The following is a 26,693-nucleotide window of genomic DNA, read 5'->3' as shown; positions in this document are numbered from 1 at the left end:
CTGTTCTTGAACACTTTTTTCAAAGGAATGAAGCATCATCAGGTTTTGTTTGAACATCTGGCACTTGTTTCTCTGTGTTTTTTTTATCAGTTTTTCTCAGAGGCATTTCCTCTGCCATTCTCGTTTCTGCTAAGATGCATTTGCCTTGATCTTGGTCTGCTAAAAAGGACTTCTCAAAAGGCACAAATGACAGTTCAGAGACCAAATATAGCAGCAAGTAGTCATAGAAAAGTGTCAGTATAAATCATAGAAGTGTAGCAGATAGAGTGGTTAGGGTTGGAAGGGACCTTAAAATCATCTAGTTTCAACCCCTGTGCCATGGGCAGAGACGCTTTTAACTGGGCCAGGTTGCTCAAAGCCCCATCCAATCCAGCCTTGAACACTTCCAGGGATGAGAGATCTACAGCTGCTCTGAGCGACCTGTGCCAGCACCTCAACACTCCCACTGTAAAGAATTATTTCCTAATATCTAATCCAAATCTACCCTGTTTCAGTTTAATGATCTCTGATAATCAATTTTTGTATCTCTGGTGTTGTGGGCTGTGTCCACCTCAGAACTACAGACTCGCTGAGGAGTAAATGAATTTTTGATTTCACCAGGTAAAAGTTAGTTACATAAATGTTATTTGCAGAAGTATTTCCATTAAATTAATGGTTAAGGGACTGTTCATCAATTTCAATAAATGACTGGTTACTCTCTTTTTATGTTAGCATGGATTCTAAACGTTATAAGCTGTTTCTGAGTTACTGGGACTAATAGGAGAGTTCTAACTAGCAATTAAGTAATATTTTTTAAAAGCACAGTAGTGTAGTGACATTGTATTATTTTTACTGCTGCTATCTTTATTACCATATAATGCTAGCAGGAGCAGTATTAGTACTCACTGTTCCTGGCAGAGATGTTTTGTATAGCAGTATTGCCCCAGAGCTCTGGTCATTGTCCAGGACTCTATTCGAGTCAGATGCTTTATGCAGAAGCATAAAAAAGAAGAAGACAATTCTGCAGTGGAATAATTGTTCTGAAATTTAGAGAAAAGTTAATGCCCTGGAGAAAAAAAGTGCCTTCCTGGATGCTGCAATCCAGGAATCTATTGATAGAGCCTGGCTGTGATCAGAAGAAAGCAAAGAAAGGAATTTCCTTTTTCCACCATCTTCAAGGTGGCAGAAATTGTTTTTCTCCCACTCTGAGACAAGCTCTTTCTGATATACTCATGAACATGAATTGGACTTGAAGGAAAGGCTCCAGCACTAACATATGGAATACAGTTGCCATTGTAAGGTGTGAGATAGTCAAATGTTAGTTCCTCCTCTGTTCCCAAACAGCACTTGTCATCTCTAGTTCAGGGCAAAGGACAAAATTAAAACTGACTCTGATGATTCCTAGATTTCAAGTCAGAATCTCTTTCTCTGTGTTTACATCCAGCAGCCCATTTGTGTGAAGGTGTCAATGCTAAAACTCGTTTAAACATTTGGCCAAGAAGGTTCAACACATTGGACACAATTTTGTTAACAAAATACATTAAGCTCTTATGCCCATGCCAATCAATCTACATAGCTGAAAGTAAGGGAAATTTTCTGTTTTCACTCTGCTGAGTGAAAGAAGATGCAGCACCATAAATATTGCATTTGGGAAAATGTACAAACTGCTCAGTCCATACACATGGAAGACTGTTTGAGCTCAAGTTACAATTTAATTTCTTTGTAGACTTTGATCAATGATGAATCTTAGCTTTTATCCATCATGTCTGAAAACTATTATCTTATTTATTAGGAGTGATTTAGTGGGTTAATAAAACTGATATGGCAGCTGGCCCTGTGATAAGAAGTTATTGCAAGTCCCTGAACAGCTTAAGCCTATCATTTCCTTATCAGCTATCATTTGTGTCAGTGTATGCTAAAATCAGAGCTGCAAGTTGTGTAGGAACATATGTTACAACAAACCACTGAAATTAAAAGAGAAAAGTAGTTCAGCTTGTTTTCTAGAATGTTTGTTTCAAAAATTGAGAGTAAATTCCCTCTAGTAACTGATTACACTTTGTTAATTACACAATAGAAATAAGAAATACTAAAATACAAATACACTGTGCATACACATAAAAATATGCACATAAAGAGACAGAAGGAAGGCATTTGAAGATGTATGTTAAAGATGTCAATGTGTCTGGTATGGGTATACTACTCTCGACAGGGAGCCCAAATTAAGCTACTCAGCTAATGGCTTGTAAGAGAATAATAATCTTCATGCCCTATTAATCAATGGAGTATGCCAGATAGAGCTTGAAAAGTAAAATTACATTATTTTTAATAGTTTCTGTGTTGTGAATGGAAACTTGTATTTTTTATGAGTAAAAATTCAACTAAACACTACTAAAGAAAAACAGAATGATACGTGCTGTGCCTTTAATACAACAGAATATATACTGAAAATATCTATTCTCTACATAACAAGATGTCTCAGTGATAAATTCTGATATCCTGGGACATTCCAGCAGGAGAAAGTATATTGCCTACCACTGGATGCTTAAGAATCTAAATCATACAACAATTCCTGTTCTAGCCCAAATGTATTGATACTGAATTGGATGTAGAATAATCTAGATATTGAATCATAACTTTGTAAAGAAGTAATACTTTTCCTTGCCTCTGGCCCACTCGTACCTTAACTGGAGGCCAAATTTATGGTGGAAGTGTAAAAGTGATTATTTTAGAATTTAAAAAATGGCATGTGATTGAAGCTGGCAGATTTGAACGTTTGGAATGAGATGTAAGCAACTGCTTGCTTACATGGCCAGTGACAAATGGGAAGATAACGTTGTTAAAGAAGCTTCTGTTTTTCATCCTGTTCAATGGACACCCTTTGCAATGTAAAGACTAAGTGAATGCTATTATTTCAAGGAATGCATACATGTAAATTTTCCATACCTCTTGTGTCACACTAAGGAAAGAGGGGAGACACTTTTGGCTTTCCTAGGGGTTGACAGGTGCCACAGTGTGATCTAGCAGTGTTAAGTAGACTCACCAGTTTCAGGAAAGCAGTAAAAGCGATGGTGCCACTTTCTGTCATGTTTCTTGGCTCTAAAATCCTGAATGCACACAACAGACGGTCCAGAAACAGAAAAACAATTTCAGCTGAGATCGTCAAAGCTACCTAGGCTAGGCAAATATATCATCCTAATGAACATTTTCTTAGGGATAATTTGTATCTAATGCCTTTAATCAGCTCTGTAAATATAAAGCACGTGAGGATTTTGTTCTTACCTGTGACAGTTCCATGCAAGAACAAACAAAATATTGTGATTTTTTTTCTTTTTAATGGTCATGACCAGGAACAGCAGAGATGACATGAGATTAAATCTTTTGTTAATGTGTTCTATTAACTATTTTCCGGGGGTTTGTGTCTTAAGAATGCATTTCTTCAAGCTTTTGGAGAGTTTCAGTGGAATCTGTGCAATGTGTTGCAAAGTGCTACTTTGAAGCAGCTCAGTTAAACCAGCTGCCATGGTACTTTCAAGTTAATTTTAGTAAAAAGCAAACTAACCTTTCTATTCTATCCGTAACATTCTTAGACAAAATTGGTTTAACACAATCAGTTTTTAAATCTATTGAGTGGAATTTATAAGACAGGGCCTATCAACTTTGATAGATGAACTCAGGCAAACTTTGCTATGACTGGTATGGAAGGAGCTGCCCCCAACTTGCTCTCCTGCCCTTCTCTCAGAGGTCACTTATTTTGTAGCAAAATCAGTGGAAAGCAGTAAGTAGCTACAGCACAGCCAATTTTCTTAGCACCAACCCAACCTTTTTTTGCATCTTTGGTGTCTTTGGTTAAAGTGTTGGGTGTGAGCACTGCAGATCCTGAGCAATAGGCATGTTTCCCTTTTCAGTATCTATTTGGGAGCAGTAATCTCCAGGAGAGCAACAAGGGAGACAAATGTGCATGAGAAGTGCCTAAATGGCTTAATAATTTAGAGTTAGTCAGCCTACAACCTAACAGAAGAATGAATGAGTGACATACTATCATTATTAGTCATAGGAGGCTGAACACTAAGTTATAAGGTGCACTGGCAGGCTATTTTCAGCTGAGAAAGGCTCTGAGGGACTGTCTAATTGTAATGGTGGCAAGTGAAATAAAATGAACCTGATAGATCAAACCCGTCACCCTTTCAAACAAATGAAGTAAAGAGAAACAGAAGGCATGTTAGGGAAAAGAGATGTAATATGTTTCTGGATTTTCTGTTCTAGCAACATTCTTCTAGTAGGAGAGAAAGTATTTTAATTTTAACCCTTGAATTTTGTATCAAATTATGACAATACTCTTTTCTATAAGACTAGATTTTGTTCTGTGTCAGTGAAAGGAATTGTTAGTTCCTGTTCAGAAAAGTTTTCTGAAAGCATTTAAAATCAGTCAGACAGCTTGCTTTACTTTCAATTTTACTTGACATGTCCCTCATAAATGCTTTTTTTTTTATTTTATTTTTCCCCTGCAGGTATCACTATTACGGAATTGGCATTAAAGAAAGCAGTGCATATTACCACTCTGTGTATTCTGGAAAGGGCTTAACCAGGTAAAATAACTTCAGAGACTTAATCAGTGAAGTTATAACCATAACCTTCCCTTAGGAAGGTATATGTAGGACTTGAATTTTTGTTTCTACCAGAACTAGAATTGCTGGTTATCTCAATGGTTAAAAGGTTGATTTCTATATTTTGCTAGTATCTTCCAGTTTGACCCTACCACAGTCAATGTAGAGCTGTCAACTTTTAACAGCAAATTTGTTCAAGTTTCTATGAGGGAGAAAAATCCCATTTTCAGAACACTTGTCTAATTTTGTTTGCCTGTGTGTCACCCTGTGAGTTCTTTCCCCAGGACAGCTTTCCATTATGAAACGTCTGGAGAATGGTGTGAAGCTGGCACCTGTGGGGCAGGAGGGAGGGGTCAGTGTAGATTAATATTTACAGGTTCTTTGACTGGCTAATATCAGTTTAAACCTAACCCAGGAAGCTCTAATTATATTTATTTAAGGGACAGCTAGCAGGATCAATATGTTACGATAGCTGCCTGTTGGTTTGCCAAAGATTAATAGTTGGTAAAACAAATGTCTCTGTTCACATATGGCTTGAATGATGGCTTTCATTGTCTGTGGCAGTGTACCTGGATAAGTGGGACTCAGAGAAAGGAAAGGAATAAATGAGTTTATAATCACACATAGAAAATTCGACTGGTGGCAGATTTAGGTTATAGTCAAAGAGACCTTTTCCAAACAATAAGACAAGTGTAAAAATTGAGGGTGATGCTGCCAACGATGCTTAAAAAGGGAGGGTTCTCTCCACAGCAATACTTAGGGTGAAATAGATTAGAATATTCTATTTCTTTGTCTAGTATGTATCCAGAGCTGTGCAGGTGTTGCTGGTACACAGTGTATTTTTCTTTCATAATACAGAATTATCTTGAACAAATTGTTCATTTTGTTGACTAAAAGACAGTTGTTTTCATTTAAAAGAATACAATAACTCTTATCCCTCAGCTTTATATCAGGCAGGCACAATCTAGTAGCAATGAGTGCAGAGAAGGTGGAGGTTCTGCAAAATTCCCCAAGGCTGGATTTCTGGAAGTATACACTCACATAAAGATGGCATAGATACTCTCTAAGATTTGCAGAACTACTCACTAGGTTCACTAATTAGGAACCATTTCTTTATGTTAGCATCTGTGCTGTCCTGTATGAGATGTTGAATTTTCATGGTCCAGCAGTTCAACTGCCTCCTTATCTGAATTAAAGCTCAAATGCTCATTTTGCACAGTCTGGCTCATCACAGTAGCTGGATTTTTCTGTGTGAAGAGAATGATGCAGTAGCCTGGGGTTAAGAGCAAGCTTCTGGATAATGAAAGAATCAGGCAGTGTAGGGATTCAAAAACTCCCAATTCCTGGCTGCATACAGTGATCCATAAATCTGTCCATTATGTCTCTTTCTAGTTGTTGAGGCTCTGGAAGAGCAGTGCTAGCAGATGCTGCCTCACGTTTTTGTTGTACATGCAGTGTACATTTTGCTGAACATGTGGAAATCCAGAGTCCAAAACAAATACATCTAGCCTTGAAGTTAATTAGATCCACATTGTAATCAGCTGAGTGATGCCTTCATTTATACTTAACTATCAACACGCAAGGGAACTGTCTAGGTAACATATGCTGGATTGTCATGTGGTGGGAACTGTCAGGCACCTGTGCCAGACCTGGGCAGGAGGAATTCCACAACTGCTCAGCTTCTGGATTTCTGAGAGCATCCCAGAGGGCAGGAAACAGCCAGAGAGCATCTCAACAGCAGGAAACAATGATACTGCCACTAATAATTATAGGACTTCATATTGCCCACAGTATCTTATCAGTTGGCAGCTAGTGGTACAGGAAATAACAATAATCAAACAACATTTATCATTATACTGATCCATTAGAATCGCTATTATTGCACATTCTCTACTTTAGTAGTTATAATTTAAAATGTTCTTTCTGATTTCTGCACTGAAGGGTTGTCTGATATTCCAATGACTTCCCTGGGAATCTCTCAACTGGACTCAACAGAACATTTACTATACTGCAACACGTTTTTGCTAGTTAAGGAATCTTTTATCTCAGAAATGTATTTCATTGCATCAAAATAGTACTGTAGTGAAAAAGAATGGGAAATCACTATGATTTCTTAATTTTTCCAAGAAGTGTCAGCTCTATTAATAACTGGTTTTTTAAGTAGTTTCCTTAAAAAAACATTATGGACTTGCACCTATGCTACCCTTTTGCTATTTGTGAAGTGGCAAAGATCCAAGCAAAAATATGAAACTGGATTTTATACTTTAGTGTTTAGTCATGAAGATTAATCTTCATGTTTTGTAAGACATCAGTGGGTTTCCTAGGTATTTCCTGGATACTGGGTTATCCTCGGGTATTTGAAAATAAGTGGAAGAAGTTAAGAAAAAAAAACATGAAAAAACCCGTAAAAACCTGTAATTGCATTTGGAAAAATGTGATAATTTTTCTAATAGATCATACATATATATAATCCTCTACAAATGTTCTACCTAGGGGAAAATAATCAAATGTGTTTACTTTCAAAGGTTCTCTGGAAGCAAGCTAAAGAATGAGGTAAGTGCTATAATCTGTTTCCTTTTACTTCTATTGCAATACAAATATTATGTGACCCATGGTTTCCTTCACATTTATTTCTTTGAAAATTACAACATTATTTTTCATTAAATACCTGACTGCATAACCTTTTTTAACAAAGCTGAGTGTTTGCTAATCTAAATATTCAAAGAAAAAGATTGGAAATAAGATTGGAAAACATGTTTTAAGGTTCCCATTGCAATCCAGTTACCCATAACAGTATTTAAGGAAAGGATCGAACTCTAGCTTTATTTTTTTACATGTTAATTTTGCAGGAGGGCTTTTTCAGAGTCTCATATGTCTGACTGGAAGCTGAAAAGAATTTTTTTTTAATGAACTGAAATTTGTGCCTCCTAGTCAGTATTGCCTTTCTCTATTTTTTGCTCTTCATGACATTTTGTTGTGTCTTTTTGCTGCTTTTGCTCGCTGGATGGGACAAACAGCAGCTTTGAGTAACTTACCAGCCTTATAGCCTTCCACTGTACTTGTTCTGATTTGAATATCTTTAGAGTAAAATAAAGTCTTATAAATAGTATGTTTCCAATTCCTATTGGAAATATCCCTTCTGATGAACCCTAGAACTGGAACTGGATCTGGTTTGTTGCTTTTTTGTTCTCCAGCCCTCCACAAGTAATCTACATTTTCACTACTGTATACTATGATATAGTCATTCTGGTCATATTTATAGTAGAAAATTGTGGATTATTGTTCATTAAAGGTTAAGGGTTTCTCACAGTATTTTTATTTGGCACTGAGTTCAACTGGCATGGAATATCCTGCATCCATATTATTAAACTCCTGAACCTGCAAAGGTACATAGGGACATCTCTGCCACATTGCCACGAAGAAATGTCGCCCATGTGCAGTACATGTTGAAATATGACTGGAGGTGTTTGGGATACTGCTAACTGGCATGGGCCAAAAGAATGCCAGAAGCCATTTTGAGTAATACTGTTCCAGTATTGCCTGGGAATGTTTCCTGACACCATTTAATTTACTAGACTAAATATACCTTCTGTGATCGACTGATACACAGCAAGTCTTTCCCCTTTTTCATTTCTAGATAAGCAACTCCTATCTGATAGCAGACGTTTTTATTGGTCCCTGAGAGGGTAGTTTTGCTCTATTGGTTTTCATCCCCCTTATTACCATTATCTCAAAGCCATCCATGTCTTTCTACATGACCTCTTGGTCTTACTCTATTGATGATTTCGTTAGCTCATGTCAACTAATTTAATCTATGAAATGTTCAGTCAGATCAGCCCCAAGTCTGATCTTTGGGAATTTTCACTCAATCCCTTTTCAACCCAGTAGTTTCCTTGTCAACACAACTTGTTAGCATTTCAGCCAGAGTCAGTTTCTTAAATATTTTTACATTCTTTTACTAATCCCCACTCTCACCAGCATAACTGATCATTTCCCATGGTGACACCATGTCAAGTATTTTAGTGAGGCTCAGATAGATTAGATCTGTTGCATTTTCCCTGTTCAGATAATTGGCTATCTTATCAAAAAAAGATAGTGTTATGCCATGGGATATCCCCAACATATTCCTGAGCACTACTGAAGCATTCATTCATGCAGAGTTTTGGGATGGGATATATCTTGTGCTTTTGACATAACTGGATACATATATTCTTCCACCTCTGATGTGGCATTCCCAGTCTGTCTTGGACTTGACAACCCCACAAATCTCTCTTGTTTCTGACCCAAAGTTCCTTTGTCCTCCCAGAAAAAATGTTAACAGATAAGTCAGATAAAAGAAAGGGCACATCATTGTGAGTTCTTGATTGTCTGTCTCAGTATTGTCTGAAATTATTCAGTCAGGTCTTAAGAGAAAAAAAGTCTTTCATGGTCAAAACTGAATTATAATAATCTCAGTGTACTGAAATTTTGGCATTATATTTTCATTAGTGTGAATAGATGATAGATATGTCCTTTCCCATTTGCTTGAAATTAGCTATTCCAAAAAGCAATTAGGTATTCCAAAAAGATTTACAACACTTGCATAAGGTGTAATTCTCAGTAGGAACATAAAGACATTGAAAAGATGTTAAAGCACTGATTGTCTAAATATACTGAGTAAATGGCATTTGAATGAACACTTATTGAGTGCCAGGGACACTGTTTACTTCTGGTATGTTTTATCACATTTTCTAGTATTCTCTCTGTAGGGGGAGATATCAGCAAATTCTTTTATCTAAACCAGTTAGTGCACCATTAGAGTCTGCATGGTTAATTAGGCAGATAATATTACTGTCATTATCTTAATGTTAAATGGCCATTAGAAACAGATGGCATTAAATTGAAAGGGCAAGTGGCAGCAGGTTAAAATATTAAGCCTAGAACTGAGGCACAGTCATATAAGTCCATTAGCAAGGTAAAAAACATTGCAGATTATCTTCTTAAAACTCCCACCATCATCACTGCCTTTTTTAAATGAACAAATCCCTTTTAATCAGAGCTTTTAATATATTTCATGGGTAATTGCATAATAAAATCATTAGGATTACTCTTGTTAAAAAAAAACCCTCCTTATACTGATAGGCAATTACAACACTACAAAAGTATTGACATGGAAAAGTACTAATGTTTCTAATTTTCTACAATTTCTTTTACTTAGAACTTTATATGTATTTGAATAGTGGATAGCACAAGCAAAATTAGTTTATATGATGTATGCTTTTAGTTTTTTGCTGCCTGTTCTGTCAGACATATCACCCTATAAAACAGGGCTGTATTTATGTTGAATAAGTCAGCTACAGCTATGGTTTTCTGAATTCAGTATTTGAGAGATTTCACTTGAAACTGGCCTTCAGTTAGTGAGTCAACATTTACACAAAAGTAGTCTAATTTGCCCACTGTTAAACTATATGTTGCACTATATACCTACCATTCCCACTTCAATGAAATCTACCTGTAATGCAAAGGGGTAGGAAAAGGTCACTTCTAGTTCCATTCAAGTTTCACCTTAATCATAGCATTTGAGACCTTAAGAGTGTTCAGTGGAATTTAGATATAGATGTGTATTTAATAACCTTCATGCACTGGGATCCAGATTTGGATCAACATCAATATTTTTAAAGGATTATCTGAATGCAAGTATTGTGGAACCTTGAGAGACTCATGAAATAATTACAAGTTTAGCATGAATTTTTGATTTCAGATATAACAGTATTAGCTGTTTCAGTGTTCCTGTTTGTTCCCTTCCATTTCAGGGTGGTTTTACTCGTAAATACTCTCTGAGTTCCAAAACTGGAACACTCCTCCCAGAGTTTCCAAGTGCTCAACACCTTTTGCTTCAAGGGTGCATTTCTAAAGACAAGGTAAAAAGTGAGCTCCTTCTCTTCTGTCTTAGAGATCAAAAATTTGCCACAGAATGTTTCTTCATATCTTAGCCTTTGAGGTATTGACATGAAAGAGACAGAAATATCCATAATCAAACAGAGGTGACTGATTTATAGAGGGGGCAAACCTTTACTAACACCGATTAACTGGCTTTCCAATGGAAAGGTGGTTGAATTATTTACCTATTAACTGACCCAGTATTTTACAAACTGATGGTATGTAAGACGGGGAGAGCAAAACAAACAAATAACTGAGAGTTGTATTCTTTACAAATGCCTTTGGATTTAAGGTAAATTTTGTTCTGATTAAAACAGAACAAATAATTCACAACAAATAGCTAGATGAATTTTACTGTCATTAATTGCTTGAAAAGTGACTGAAAATCTGAACATGTTTGGGTTGTTTTAAAACTACTTAAATCATTCCTCAGACCAATACTTGGTGTTATTTATTGTAAGGATAACTCTTCAGTTGGAAGTATCCCTCGTGTTTTATATCTTTGACTCTTTGCCTGTGTGTTACATCTGTGTTGTTTCTTGTCACCTTATAAGCTGCTACATTGTGATAGAAATCCTTTGACGGACATTTTAAACTTTTCTATTTAGTCTTCAGTGCAGGTGATAGTGGTGACTGGTTTGGGACGCGTTGCTTTAAAACCTTTTGTTTTGCGAGCACCTCCTCCTAAGCTTGTTCTGAGAAAGTAGTGAAGCCTAGGATTCCTGTAGGGAGAAGCTAAACAAAAGGAGGCATCTTAGCTGGAAATCTTACCATTCCTAAAGAAAGCCCAAGAACTGGTATACTCAGCAGTGTGCACCACCTGCTGCTATAGTCTCCATCAGTGAAGTGACATCTCTCATATAGACAGCGTGCTCAAAACTGACAAATGTTTGAGATTCATTGAAGACCCAACACAGCAATATAAACAAACTGATTTTTACTGCTCCAGCAATGAAAAAAAAACCTTGCAATTCATTCTCTCTTCTTTTTTGGCTCAGCAGCATTGTGCATGACTGTCTGGGCACAGCCTTACCGAGTTATGAGGAGATTGTGGGAAATGAATTTCTGTGTCTCCTGAAGTCTCTATCCTTGCTGGTCTTTCCTTGTTTCTTGTTCTCTTATTTCCTGTTTTCTTTTCATATTGCCTTTTCCCTCCTTCAGCTTCTCTGACCAAAGGTTATTGAAACAAAGATATTTAGGTATTCTGCTGAAGAAAGCCCATACATGAAGTTTGACTCCTGCATTAAACTCTTAATGAGTTGCTTGCAACTCAGATGTCTGGAGAGTCCATAAATAATCTGCACTAAATACTTTAGACTTTAGTCTGCACTAAAATAGGTGGGTAATTCCTGAATTTAATGTTTCTGGAGAAAACTTACCCAACTTTGTATTTCCATCTACTCCTTTCAAAAACAATTCTTTAAAATCTTCTTGAGTCTCACACTTTGCTATTGCTTTTCAAAGATACGTAGTTAGAGATGTAGCTCTGAAAGTCAGAAAGATCTGTTTTCAAAGAAATCTGCATCCTCAACCTATTGCAATAAGATGGCACCTGGTTCATTCAAAATCTTATAGTGGTTTGCTGGAGAAGTTCATAAGCTGTGACAAACCTTCTGTGATTCAGGACCATAAGAATGGTTTGCATTTTCCCTTCCTTAAAATACTTTGTATATTTCTTGTCTTACAATTTGCTACATTTTTTTAAAATAGCTAAATAGGTTCTTTTTTTTTTTTTTTTTTTTTTTTTTTTTTTTTTTAAATACAAGAACACTCCATTCAGATAAAGTAGCCTGATGAGATGAAAGGGAGTTCTGCTTTTAAAAGTTCAGTTCATGTGAGGCAGTGATTAAACTTTGACCAAAAGACTGGCAGCTATTTTCTCATTTGTCCAACTAGATGATGTTTCAGAACACTCATAGACGCCTATAGTAGCCTAATGATTAACTTGCACTGCTCTTTGGGATTAATCTTAGCTTCAGGAGGGTGAATTTACCATCTGACTGACTAATCTAGCTATTGCCTTACTTTATTATCCACATTTTCACAGTGTATACAGGTTCAGATGCTACATGTCTGACCACAGCATCAGTGCTTGACTTAAATAATGCTTGAATAATAATGACATAAAGCTATTGATAAAACTAAAGATGAGTGACATCCTCATCACTTCTGGATATATAGGCTGCCTATTTGTAAATATGCATTGCAATACAGTTTATATTATGTGCTTAAATACTAGCTACACAAAGCAGAAACTTAGATCACCATAGCAGTAAAGGAAAGAGTTAAGAAACTCTGTTCAAAATTTCTTTCTTCCAAAACAGGTAGATACCCTTATCATGATGTACAAAACACACTGTCAGTGTGTCCTTGACAATGCAATTAATGGGAACTTTGAAGAGGTAAGGTTGTTTGAACACACACACTTGGTACATATGCCTGGGAAGGCAAGAAAGCATGATTTATGTCTATGAATCCGGTTCCTATTCCTTTAGATCCAGCATTTCCTATTACATTTTTGGCAAGGAATGCCTGACCATCTTCTTCCCCTGCTTGAAAATCCCATCATCATTGACATTTTCTGTGTCTGTGACTCAATACTGTATAAGGTAAGTTAAGCATTTAGCTACATGAATAATCTCACCCACAGTACAGCTTCTGCATCTGTAAAAAGATAGAATCACAGGATGCCATGACTACCTTCTGCTGTAAATCAGCGAGGAAATAATTGAAAACAAGAAACAAAACGGGCACCTATAAGAGCTGAACTCCAGTCTCAGCTCAGCTGAGCACCTGATGTGTGACCATGGGTAGCACGCTAACAGTGAAACCCTGACCTGCTTGCTTGAATGGAGCTAAAAGAAATGTTCATGTGCTCACTGACAAGTCTGACTAAGGTAATCTTGGATGAAAACTGAAGCCTTGTTTTCACTGAAAAGATTATTGCAAATATCTACCAGAAAAGAGACTCTGTGGCACACGGGAAAGGTGATTCCACATGCTAGTCTGCTGCTCACAGGTTATGTCAGGCCATGGTTTTGTCTTACCAAACTGGAACAATACTGGGTTAAGACATTCTTGCCCCTCCTGCTGGCTGACTTTCATTTCTGTTCCCATGCTTCTAGATGTACCAGCAAAAGTGCTACACTCTAAGCTGGTCTAGGTTTAAAAAAATTATTAAGGAATACTTCTTTTGTGGAGCTTTTGTACCATATGAATTCTTTGATCTAATTCATGGCATGACCAGATAAATAGTTGAAACTAAGTGACCCTTAGGAGTATTGCAAGGTCAGGAATAAGTTACAGAGTGCTGGGGAAAAAACAAAATAATGCCACCAAAATTTCCTGAGTTTTTCATTTGGAAAGTCAGATCAGATGATTATTTAGTAGATGCAAAGTACTTTAAGTTGCTCTGAAAGGACATGCTATAGAAATAGAAAAGGATTCCCATTTAAGTGACTCTAACAAATTTCACATCACATATTGATAAGAAGAACTAGCTATTGGCTTAATAGTAAACACCAACCAGTCAGAGCAAAAGACTTGTAGCCTTTTAGCTCTTATGCCTTATTGTAATCTGTCTTTCTTTACCGTACAAAAATACGGGGGGGAGAATCCAGAAAAGATAAAAATACGTATTTCTTAGAAGCATATAAAGCTGTAAAGTAAGAAGTGCTTTAGTTAGCATAGTACAACAAAGGTAATTAGCATCAAGAATCAAATTACTACCCAGGAGATGGGTCATTTACTTGTAGAGATTATAATGTACCTTGAGTTTATGATGTTTTTCCTGCTCTAAATATGTTGTCTCAATAGATTCAATATTAACTTTATTTATGATAGATATAATGTGACAGAAGAAGAAATACTAGAGGAGCATTAAATTATAAATGGAATAATATTATATATATATATATATATATATAATGTTATGGAATTTCTCAAAAGTTCATAAATTTGCTGTTGTGTCTCCTCTTTATCTCTCACTATTTCTTATCTATAATCATGTTAAATATTCTTGACATCACAGCTGACAAAAGGAAGAAGGAATTGCATTGGATTGTTACCAAACTATTTACATTAATAGAGAAGGGAGATTTCTGGAGCATTCCTTAAAAACTTTGTCCTCCACAGTAACATTCCCATGGGGGCATGCCAGATGGCACAGTTTTTTGCCAAAACTGTTCCACACCACACTTGGCTACAGGGAACTCTATGGCTAAGCTCTGAATGCCTGTAGTGCCATGTCCAATTTGGTAGAAAGAAGAGTCAACAGCATTCAAGGACTTGGGAGATGCTTGAGTATCTGCTTTACAGAGACTTGGAGATGCTAGAAAAGACAAAGTGCTTATCTCACCTCTACTGATTTCCCTACTCTAAGACATGGGGGATAGCATGTCTTGTTTGTGTTTTTTCTCATTTTACTGCCATGGAGATACACAGTAAGATAGACAATGGGTGCTATCTAAGTATATAAATATCTCATATGTTCCTGTCTAATGGTGATTGGAAAAATCCAGGCATGTAACTATCTGGACAGTAAGTTGAATGGCTTTATCCTGTGTAGATTTTCTATACTTACCACTTTGTAATCTAAGTAGGCAAGACAGACATGAATGAATGAACAAATGGCCAGTGGAAGCATGATGTCATTTTCTGTTAACTTTTTAAAGGTTCTTACAGATGTACTCATCCCTGCAACAATGCAAGAAATGCCAGAAAGGTAGGTATTTAAAAATAATCATGGTACCCTCTGATTTTTAGGCATATTGCAGATAAATACCAGTAATTCTATATTCTAGAAAAATTTCCTCACAGTATTTATGCTCATTTTTAGAACAGTACAGTATGTGTGACAAAATAGTTTCAGCTCTGAGGGCTGACAGCTATAGAACAGCCTTAAAATATTAAATAGCATTTTAGTGTCCCAGACACTAATTTTTCCCAGAGGAGGTATGTATCAATATGTAGTCAATATATGGATCAATGATTGGTAATTTCCTGTTTCTTTTGGTAACACCTGAGGAAGAATTTCCAGATATGCTCAGAAGTCTGTTAGTCATAGACTGAAGCCCAGTTATTTAAACTAATGCCAGACAATTTTTATTGGTGATTCTCTAAATCACTTTTTGTTTCCCTTATAGTTTACTGGCAGATATAAGAAGTTTTGCAAAAAACTGGGAACAGTGGGTTGCTTCCTCCTTGGAAAACCTACCAGAAAGCCTGATAGATAAGAAATTGCCTATTGCACGAAGATTTGTTTCCTCCCTGAAACGACAGACGTCATTCCTACACCTAGCACAGGTAAACAGAATAAGATTATACATTCGAAAATGTGTCAGTTGTATTCAGTGTACCTTTCTGGCTATCAGCCGTGGATGACTTAAATCTTGTAGTTTTAACCATGAAATTAGAAAGTGACCAGATCTGACCAGAATTTTAAACTTTTGTACCAGAAAAGAGAGCAAAGACCATGGTTATAATGACCTGCCATCACATTTTTTCAATGGAATGATCAAGTGGGATGTATGTATATTTTGTTTAGTACCAAACTGTAAAATACCAGATGATCCTTTTTGCCTAGCAAAGATTCTCTGCCTTGTTCTATTTATGTTTGAGTTTTGAGTGAAAATTAAAAATGGGATGGACAGGTAGTTGAAGACTTCAAGGTTATGTTGTCAGGATACAGGTATCTGCAGTTATGAGTAACCTCCATGTGATGGTTTTGTAGATTATCCAAAAGGATACAATGCCTTGAGATGAACTTTCTTTCGTGCTAGTGTCTTGGACTTTGAGTTGGTAATTGTCCTGAATAACTGTAAACACACCACAGATTCATCTTGAGTTGGTCTTCTCTTTCGTAAATACAAAAACAGCAAAAAGGTGATCTTGTGAAGATAATCTGATAGGAAGGCACATTTGAAGAGCGTCAGGAGTCTAATGAAAGGGAAATTACCTCATCTGATCTGTGATAAACCCAGCCATGACAATAACATTAAACATATTAAGACTCTTCCCTGAGCAGTTTTTTGGATGATCCCCAAGTGTGGGCCTATACTGGTTTTGGCTGGGATGGAGTTAATTTTGGTCATCATAGGGTCTATATTTTGGATTTGCACTGGAAACTATTGATAATTCAGGGCTATTTTAGTTACTGCTGAGCAGTGATTACACACAGCCAAGGTCTTTTCTGATTCTTACAACCACCCTGCCAGCAAGTAAGTTGTAAGTGCACAAAAATTTGGCAAGGGACATAGCTGGGACAGCAGGCCCCAGGTGATCACAGGGGTATTCCATACCACAGATCAACAATAAAACTGGGGGTAAGTTTGACAGGGAATCACTGCTCAGGCATTGGTCAATTGGTGGCGAGCAATGGTTTTCATTTGCATCACTGGTCTTTGTTAGAATATATTTTTCTTTGGTTTTGGTGTTTCTTTTAAATGATTAAATTATTATTGCTGTTCTTTTTATTTTTATTATTGATTTAAAAAAATTAGTTAACTGTTTTTAACCTAACCAACTCTTCTTAACCTGCTTTTACTCTTTTAATTGTCTCCCCCATCCCTTGGCAGGGTAGGGAGTGAGTGAGTGGCTGTGTGGTGCTAAGCTGCCAGCTGGGGCAAAACCACCACAGGGTCTCAGCATTTTACCTTGCTTTCCCTCGCAGATTGCTCGGCCTGCTCTTTTTGATCAGCACGTGGTGAATTCCATGGTGTCGGACATTGAGAAAGTTGATTTGAATAGTATTGGTTCTCAGGCCCTCCTTGCAGTTTCAGGGAGCACAGACTCTGATGGGGAAGTCTACAGTGAATGTAAGTCCATGGTGGTATATTTGTACCATTAAAAGTCATTCATTCTTTCATTCCATGCCACACCAGTCTGCTTGGGCTGACTGAGACAGGGCACTCACTGCATTCTCTAGGCTAGTTCACCATAAACTTCAGTAAGTTAAGAAAACCAATTGGTTGCCCTAGCATGTCCTGCAAAAACAGAAGCTTGTGCTGGAAAGTCATCCCAGCTAGATGACTTTAAATGCTTACTGAAAAATTCGTATACCATGTCAGTTGCAAACCTCTTTTGATACTTGGTCCTACTTGTATGGGGATATTGCACAGATCAGTTCTTGAAAGATTTGTCCAAAATTCCATTTCATTATGGCTTAATGTAAAAGATCTTTGAACTAATTTACTTTTTTTTAATTAATCATATTTGCTTCTGAAAGTTGAGTTTTAAAAATATATGTAATTTCCTGTTTAGTGTAGCAGCTATTTTCATACACAGAATAGAGTGAAGTATAAATTTGGAGGTAGTTAATTTTCATATATATTGTTGAAAAATAGATATAGCCATTTTCTGTATTAAAATGAGAACTTTGTCATAGGAATCTGTGGACCAGAGTTTTCTTTCCTACTTTTTTTTGTGTAGTTATTTTTTATTTTATTTTTTGTCTTCTTTCACACTGGTTAAAAAAGAAAAGAAGAGAAATAACTGGTCATTCAGGCACTTTTTTGAAAATAGGAATTGAGGAAATTAACTTTATATCCTGTTATGAGAAACTTGTAAAATATGAAGGAAACATAAGACACTGCAAATCTGTCACAGTACAGAGAAATCTTTACTAGTAAACGTAGTATTAGAAAAGTTTTCAAGATTGAATCTACAAAGGAATGGAAAATGAAATATTTGTTTGTTTTTATTTTCTTATAAAACTTCATTGTCTTACAACCTTTATCATTGTAATGCTTAAGTAATTAAAATATATGTGTGTGATGGATGTATGTGTGCTTGCTTTGCTGGGGAATTACTTATTTCTTCACTACTCTAATCCTTTGACTTTCCTTTCCATGCTACAATATTTTCATATGGCTGGTGAGTGGCTTTTTCTCATGTTCAGAGTAGAGTGCAATGATATGTTCTCCTTTTTACATGGTAGATGACTCTATTACAGTGTTCCAAGAACTGAAGGACCTTCTAAAGAAGAATGCCACTGTGGAATCATTTATTGAATGGTTGGATACTGTGGTTGAGCAAAGGGTTATCAAGGTACCTTTCAAATGTTCTGCCTGACTCCAGACCAAATCCTCCTCCGCTTAATCCTTATGCAGTCCCACTGATTTTTCACAAGGAATTTTCATCTCTGCTCCTATCTCCTTACTGTGACAGGGAAGTTTGTCATTTTGTGTCAAAGATTCCAGTGCTATTAGTTCAAATTAATCCTGCTGAGCGGTCTTATGTGTGTGACAAACTAAGAAGTATTGTAGCTATAACACTAAAGTCAGCACTTGCCCAAACTGTACGTGACAGAAACCCTCCCACCTTATGTGTGCCTGCAGAATTGCAGGGGGATTGCTCTGAGTAAGGTGAGCAGAAGTTGTTTCTTAGAGAAGCAATTCTCTCTTCCATGGCATTTGGGTGGTACTGTGTGTGGTGTAAGTTACTGCAGCAGGAGGATTCAGAAATAGTTAGCCTCCTGAAGGATTTCTACATTTCAGGATAGAAGATAGTTTTGTAGCTTTCTAAGGTGCTTAACACAGTAATTGATGGTTTTACTGGGATTCCCCTGCCCACCTCCAGCTACCAAGATGCATTTTTATCACAAGTATTTTATATGCATGTAGTTATGTAGGGATTAATAAACTACAGCTCAGAACAAAAGAAAGGATTTTGACTTATAGCTAAGTAAAAGATATTTACCAAATTTGTGACTCCAATGACTGTAAACTAGTAGAATAAGATGTTATATATTGTTTGCTAATAGCTGAACACTGGTCTTGTAATCAGACTTTTTAAATCTGAAAATGCAATATCTTATTAATTGTTTTAGGTAGGATGTTGATATGAATGGGTGCAAAAGGATGAGACAGTCCATTTAGCATCAGTTGTGTGGCAGTAGAGAGACTGCCACTTACAGGAAAACCATAGGCATGCCCTTTTTCCTTTCTTCACCTGCTTTCCCAAATTTCAGTGGAGGTAGTGATAGTTTCTTTCTTTTTAAGGTACTCTGAGTTTCCTAACAATTGCTGACATGTGAGCAGCACAGTAAGGAGCTTTGGATGACTCAGGGCAGCAAAGCTGAAGCAAGTCCTCACATACACAGAAATCTTCCTAGACAAAAGAATCCCATTGAATCTGAGTAGTGTCAATTTATTTTAGACTGGAGTGATTATGGTCTCAATTTCATTCCACAATTTCAGAAGACAATTCCTGATAAACAAGTCAGGCAGAAAAGGTGAAGCAATTTTCCATTCAGCATCTACTATACAGTACAATATTACTAAAGTTAGCAGGTATGGTTCCTAGCATTGCTTTCCTATACTTAAGGGAAGATGTACCAGCAAGTTTTGATATGAAGCTAGGTTGACTTGAGCAGAAGCTAATCATTTACAGAACATGTAATCTTTCCACTGCTGTCTGCCTTCTGTTCATACTAAAGTGTGGCTACTGTCAAACTCACACAACAGCTTCTTTCTGCTTGCTGTTTGAGAAAGTAGCAGGGCATATGTTACCACACGAACAAATCCCTGCCAGAGCAAAATGACTGTATGAAATGAGCAGTATGAAAAGCATCACTTTGATCATCATGATAGTAACATGCTGTGCTATAAGAGAAATCCTGACCAATATTATACAGATTAAATTAAAGAACAAAGACTAATTTCTGGTCCCTGTTTGTATGGAATAACAATGCCAGAGGGTGGGACCTTCCTTCCTTCCTTCCTTGACAGACAACATTCTATGATTGCACTGGAAAGAGGGAAGGCTACTCTATTTTACTAAGTTAGGTCACACAGCAGGGAGATAGTTTGGACCAGGCAGCCCGATTCACCCTGCAACATCAGCCCGAGTCAAGGACTCCTTGAACTCTCAAGGATATTCAGTTTTTCTCTCCTACTGGCAGAAAGCAAGTGAACATACTTAACAGTATTTTACTGTTCTCTTTCAGGCAAGCAAACAAAATGGGAGGTCTTTAAAGAAGAGAGCTCAGGACTTCCTTCTGAAATGGAGTTTTTTTGGTGCTCGAGTGATGCATAACCTAACTCTAAACAACGCATCAAGTTTTGGTATCTGAGTTTTATAAAACCACTCATATTTTGTAAATATGCGTTAAGCACTTACCAGCTTTCCACCATTTCCTGTGATGAGAAACCCATCTTAATCTAAAAACTCTTTGATCAAAGCCACAAATACTGCATGATCTATTTTTCAAACTAGTATTTCACAGTAAATGCTAGCAATATTTTGCTGGTGACCTGTGTCACAGGTTTGTTTTTAAAATGTCCTTTTCTTTTGAATTGCTGTTTTGATACTGCTTTGACTTTTAAGTACTAGAAGCTTTGTTTGTTTTAATATGGCAATGACTGCATATCTCAATATAAGAGGCAAATGATTTAAATTACTGCTTTTAACTGTGGATCAGTTTGGTAAAAAATACTGTTTTATATAAGTTCTTGTGCGTGGTGTGTTTTAATAAAAGCAAAAGGAATTTGGCAGTCACCACACACTTAATTCTGGAATCAGCAGATGATCAATTTAACAGTGTTTGTGGCTTTTAAAAATTAAGGCTCACACATGCATCTTTAGGAATGTTTGCATTTTTGGCAAGACTCAGAAAGAACGTTATATAAGAGAGAAGATGGCAGAGCAAGTGAAACAAACTCTAATATGTAATTTCATATGTTTAGCCATAGGTACATTGTTATCTAAAATTCAGAGGGTATTTAAATTGACTGTAGGGACACATACATTTTTTTAATGTGATATATCCTTGAAATAAGGTCAAACACTTTACCAGTTATTGTCTGGTTATTTAGCACAAGGCAAACAGAAATAGAGCAGAGGCATTCTAGCAGACTTCAGCCTTATCTAGTTCCACTGTGTGCTCTCCTCAAGTATAAAGCATGTCTCACTTTCATCAGTATTTTTCTTTGATGTAATTAGTGGTCAAATAGCCTACAGGACAGTAAACAATTGAGCTAGGTGGGCCAGTGCAAAGAGAGATTAGAGCTAGAAGTTAGGCACTATTCCTTGTTGGTCTTGCCAGGTCATTTAAAGTCCACAATTATTTGTTTGTTTCACTGGCTTCTTGTGGAGTGGTAAGAGATGGTCACAAAGATAACTCAGCTACTCTCTCTCTTTCTCCTCCAAAAGGTTCTTTTCATTTGATCCGCATGTTACTAGATGAGTACATCCTGCTTGCCATGGAGACACAGTTCAACAATGACAAAGAACAAGAACTCCAGAATCTACTGGACAAATACATGAAGAATTTAGGTAACTAGAGCTTGGTTCTTTGCATCTACTCCAGTATTTTTTGAAATCGTTGTATTTGTTTAAGCAGAAGCAAGTTTGCTGTGTTCTCCTGAAGGTGTGGTTATGTGCAACATTGTCAAATTCACCTGCAAAGTTTGTGGCCATTCACTCAGCAATTCATTCTCATCACCTTGCCACAGTTCACTTCATAACATTTTGTTGGAATGTCAATACTAAGGATCACTGAAATTATCTTGGATGCAGTAAGTACATCTGAAGGGCCATACACTGAACTGTGAAAAAAGATGAAAGTAGTGGAAAGGGCAGGAATTCCTAATCCAGTTTTTCCCCAAAGCTTAAATATGTAATTACAGCTTGAACTAGGAATCTATTAAATGTTACCAAAGTGCAAATATCCCTTCAATGTTGGGACACTAGTTTGGAACCCTATTTACCATGTGGCTGTAGTATCACTATATGGAAGAGAAATAAAATTATTTGAAAACAGTATCCTTAACATTTTCCATCTACCAGGTTTCTTCAAAGTTAAGACAGTTTGAAATTATTCCAGGTCCTTTGCTATAAAAAGAATTAATATCTATTAGGATCAAGTTCTAGTCCAAGTTAATCCTTAAAAATCCAGTGAAACTTCAGAAACTTGCAGATTTTTTTTTTTTTTAAATCAGCATTAGCACTGGTGGTCAATCCTTAATTTTTGGTTGTTGTTCCTCTAAATTTGTACTTTGCTGCAAGAAATGCGCATAGAATTTGTCTGACAGTAGATGCTGCACTTCTTTCAATTCAGCCTCCAGGAGAAAAACTTGGCCTGTGTGACAGTTGCCTTATGCTTATGTGTTTAGGTGAAGTACTCGAAACCATAAGGTAAAATCATGATTTCCTCTGAAGAACAGCAATACTGACTTCATCAATAGTCTGCAAAAAAGCTGAAGAACTCTTGAGTATGACAAATGCTTTTCTCTAGGTATCAATATGAAAAGAGAGTTCAAGCGTTCTAAAGTTGCCATTGTTAATTCTTTTGGATGAAATGTCAATCCTGATTCGCTCTCAATGCACTTTACTTGACTTCATTGTTGACATTTACTTCAAGGGAATGAATCTGATTCATACCTTCACTATGATGGCTTCAGTAAGGAACTGATACTGTGTGATGTAGGTCTGTGGTCAGGGAAAATGATACAAAAAGGATTTATGTGCAGTGAGGATACAAAGCATCCAACAAGGGTTTTCATTTATGCTTCCAGATGCAAGCAAAGCCACCTTCACTGCATCACCAAGCTCTTGCTTCCTAGCAAATCGCAACAAAGCCGCTCCTCTGCCCAGTGACACTTCAGTCAAAAACGAGTGCCCAGGAGAGCAAACCTACTTGTCAGCTGGTCAGCCCAGCAGTGCACCTTCTGATCTGAACCCCTTCACCACAGGAGATGGGGAGGGTATGCAGCTGACAGGTATGTATCAACTCTTCCAGCTTCTCCTTCCCTGATTTGCCTGTTAGTCGTTCTGTTCATGGTAACATGTTGCTGTAGGAGGATTGTTGACGACATGCATTTATGAAGACCTCTAGTAAACAACATTTGATGAGCTCACCTTCTGTGGTGATTTATGGAAGTCAGCAATTGTAATTACCCTGCCAGTTATAGCTCCTCTTGGAAAAATGGTAAAACTATCTTAGAACTCTTGGCTTGCTGAGGTTCTTGTTAGGAGAGAATGAACAGTAAACCTGGAGCACATAAGGATTGTAACTGTTGGAAATTCTCGCTGAATGTGGGACCTCGAAGCTGGAGAATGAAAGGGGGAAGTTTTATGGCCCGAAGCCATGAAATAAAAGCTGTGAATTATGTAGGTGGGGGCCAGTACATATCTTTTGTAAAGGTTTCAAATGGTAATCTGCACTTCATTAGAGGGTTTGGGTCTTAACAGCAGTACTGAGGTATGGACACTAATCACAGTTAATGTTTATTTATTCCAGATCAAATGGAGCTGTCTGAAAGCACTGGTCACCTCATGACTCCACCCATTTCACCAGCCATGGTCAGCCGAGGAAGTGTCATCAACCAGGGGCCAATGGCTGTGAGACCTCCCAGTGTAGGTCCCATGTTATCGACACATTCACAGTGCTCTTCCTACTCAGAACCACTTTATCAGACTTTGTCACAGACTAATCAGAATTACTATGGGAACAATTCCAATTACCAGGCTATGTTCAGGACACAGGCCCATTCCACTTCAGGAGTTTACGACCACAGAGCAGAGCCCAGCCAATTCAATGTCTTGAGTGAACAGCAGTTCTCCAGAGACTACTTCAGCAACAGCTGTGCCGTGTCTCCCTACAATGCCAGATCGCCTTCCAGCTATGGACCCTCCAGCATGTCTCAGGACACACACAATATGCAGTTTCTGAATACCGGGAGTTTCAATTTCTTGAACAACTCAGTATCTACATGTCCAGGAGCAGCTTATCCTGCTAATGCTTCCAATGGTATTAATACGTATTTTCTTCTTCCTTGTGTTTCTCTTTCATTGCTGGAGTAAAATGCTTTTGCTCTGTGGAAGAGGTATTTCAGCTTTTATTTATACATTCCTGTTTTCAACTTCTCTGATAACACACAGAGGTTGTAAAGGAGCTTAATAAGCTACTTAAGGGTTTATTTTCCTCTGGTGAATCCTCAGTTGACCTCAAATGTGTCTGCTGCCCTATGCTAATCTTCTTTTGGTATCATCACCATATCTTGCATAAAGGAAGCAAAATCAGGATGACTTCATGGCTTAACAAAAAAAAAAAGCCCTTTAAAAAAAAAAAGCTCTTTAAAAGCCCCCAAAACATTTGCTGTGAAAGAGCAGATACAAGATAACTTACCTCTGGGAACAGGATAATGAACCATTCTAGTCACAGGGTGAAAAGAAGTATAAAAATGTGCATTAGCAATAGTTTGGAAGTTTGTCCCTCTCATTTTTCATACTTCAAATGTAAAATTACTGCTTCAGAGGTATAGTCAGCAAAACACCTCCCTCTTCTGGAGGAAAGACACAGTGGAAATGTTACTTTTATATGGATTTGTCTATGCAGTGAGTACTCTGCATATTACCCTGCAGATTTTCTTTCCATGTATGCTTTCCTTGTAAGCTTCAGGAGGAAGCACTGAACTGTGGCTAGTGGTGTCTCTTAAGGCCACCAATTGCAGGCTATGTTTGATTCTGAACCTAGAAGGAAAGAGTGATTTTCTGTACTGAAGGCATAACTGAACCTTTACCATTTTTGGTTTTCTTGTTACCACTTCTCTTTTTGGGTCAGTCCTTACATATGCTGCTTATTTTCTTGGGCTGTGTGTGTACATAAATAATCTTACAGTGGAAGGCCTCATCCTCTAGCAAGTACTGTTTTTCTAAGGTTATCACAGGCTCATACACTACCCAGTAGTTTCATTAATATTTTTTGTTTGTTTGTTTGTCTTTCAATCTTCAATTAGGATATTATGGAAACAGCATAAATTATTCAGAATCTCACAGACTTGGAACAATGGTGGACCAACATGTTTCTGTAATCAGCAGTGTCAGCAGCATTCGGCCACTGTCCTCCTACAGTGATATACATGATCCACTGAATATCTTGGATGACAGCAGGAGGAAGCAAACAGGCTCTTACTACACAGAGTCCTCACCTTCAATTGTCTGCCGGACCCCTATGCGTACGTATAGCCAACAACTGAGGAGCAGCTATGAACTTTTTAGCATCCTAACAAATGCTGAGTATTAAATTGTAGCTCACATGCACAATATATGAAATTCAACATAGAGACAGAACAGCTCAGTACTTAGGATGTATCATAAGATGTGTTTTCCTTAAAACTGAGTTTAATTAATTTGCTTCCATAAGGAAGTCTATGATCCATCATCCATGAGGAATGGAATAATTAGCCTGAGTTGCATAAAAATAGGTATTAAGAAGCACTTTCTAATTATTAAGTAAAATAATAATAAACTGGGCTTTTCTAGGGTCTCTTGGAGATCTCACTGTCAAAAAGACCAAATGGATCCTGGCCCAGTGGTGTCTCAGTATATACTTCCTGTGCTCTGGTCCCCCATCTTACGCTTCAACAGCTGTGTGTATTAGGTAAAGCTCTCGCTGACAGTCAATTTTAGGCAGAAATACTCAGTCCTGAAGGGTTTGTTTTGGTATATACCTTGAACAAATGGCAACTGAGTTTGGTCTCACATTCCAAAAAGGGCTGGATGAAAGATATAAACGAGGGCACTTTATTTCTACATCAGGTTACGTCTTCTTACTATTCACCTGTTAATCTCACACAGAAGATCAGACATTTCACAGATGATGTGCCTGGTAGATAGGAGTTTCCGTCAAATGAAACTGGATTGTGATTTCTGTTAAATTCAATAAATTGAAAACTTGCAATGATGGTAACCTTTTTTCCCCACAGCTTCAAATTTGCAAACAACATCTTCTTCACAGTGTATGTATGGAGCATCTGGTCAGTTCCCTTCCCAGGAAAATCTGGAGGTCCATGCCCCACCAAGCAGAGATATGGTGCCATCTTTACCACCAATCAACACTGTCTTCATGGGAGCAGCTGCTGGAGGAACCTAACTGGGGGAGACATGTCTGTGCCCTAAGCTTACTATCCAACCCCAGACATTAAGGCTGTGATGATAATCCCCTTCCAAGTTGGTGGAAGATAAAAGTATTACATATAGGTGTTAAAGGAGCCATTTTAGCAATTTTATCAGCCCTTCACACACAAAAAATAGCTATAGCTAGATTGGATCCTGCTTGTGAATCTCTCAGGATTGTTCTCACCATTACAGCTTTTCAGTCAGAAATTCTGGGTAAGCAGAAAGAGCCAGTGATTCTTGCACACAAGAATAAGTTGTAAAGAAATTATTACATCTATTCCTAATTTATTA

General features: G+C 37.3%; 1 protein-coding gene across 1 annotated transcript in view; it reads left to right on the top strand.

Annotated features, from left to right (window-relative positions):
• Positions 1-26,376, top strand: part of RFX6 (regulatory factor X6) — a gene marked incomplete at both ends in the record, with an annotated part of 32,105 nt that extends 5,729 nt beyond the window's left edge. Inside the window, 15 exons of the mRNA XM_083857631.1 lie at positions 4,488-4,565; positions 7,109-7,136; positions 10,376-10,483; positions 12,827-12,904; positions 12,998-13,111; positions 15,176-15,225; positions 15,647-15,806; positions 17,173-17,317; positions 18,439-18,548; positions 20,449-20,566; positions 21,654-21,776; positions 23,018-23,221; positions 23,743-24,252; positions 25,241-25,459; positions 26,210-26,376. Of these exons, the coding sequence (XP_083713757.1) occupies positions 4,488-4,565; positions 7,109-7,136; positions 10,376-10,483; positions 12,827-12,904; positions 12,998-13,111; positions 15,176-15,225; positions 15,647-15,806; positions 17,173-17,317; positions 18,439-18,548; positions 20,449-20,566; positions 21,654-21,776; positions 23,018-23,221; positions 23,743-24,252; positions 25,241-25,459; positions 26,210-26,376 (2,212 nt within the window). The remainder of the gene's footprint in view (positions 1-4,487; positions 4,566-7,108; positions 7,137-10,375; positions 10,484-12,826; positions 12,905-12,997; positions 13,112-15,175; positions 15,226-15,646; positions 15,807-17,172; positions 17,318-18,438; positions 18,549-20,448; positions 20,567-21,653; positions 21,777-23,017; positions 23,222-23,742; positions 24,253-25,240; positions 25,460-26,209) is intronic.
• Between the last annotated feature and the right edge of the window lie 317 nt (positions 26,377-26,693).

This window comes from Zosterops lateralis (assembly GCF_965231275.1).
Source record: "Zosterops lateralis genome assembly, chromosome: 3".
Lineage (NCBI taxonomy): Eukaryota > Metazoa > Chordata > Aves > Passeriformes > Zosteropidae > Zosterops > Zosterops lateralis.
Note: the sequence above shows the minus strand (reverse complement) of the source record. Positions and strands in the feature narration are given on the sequence as shown.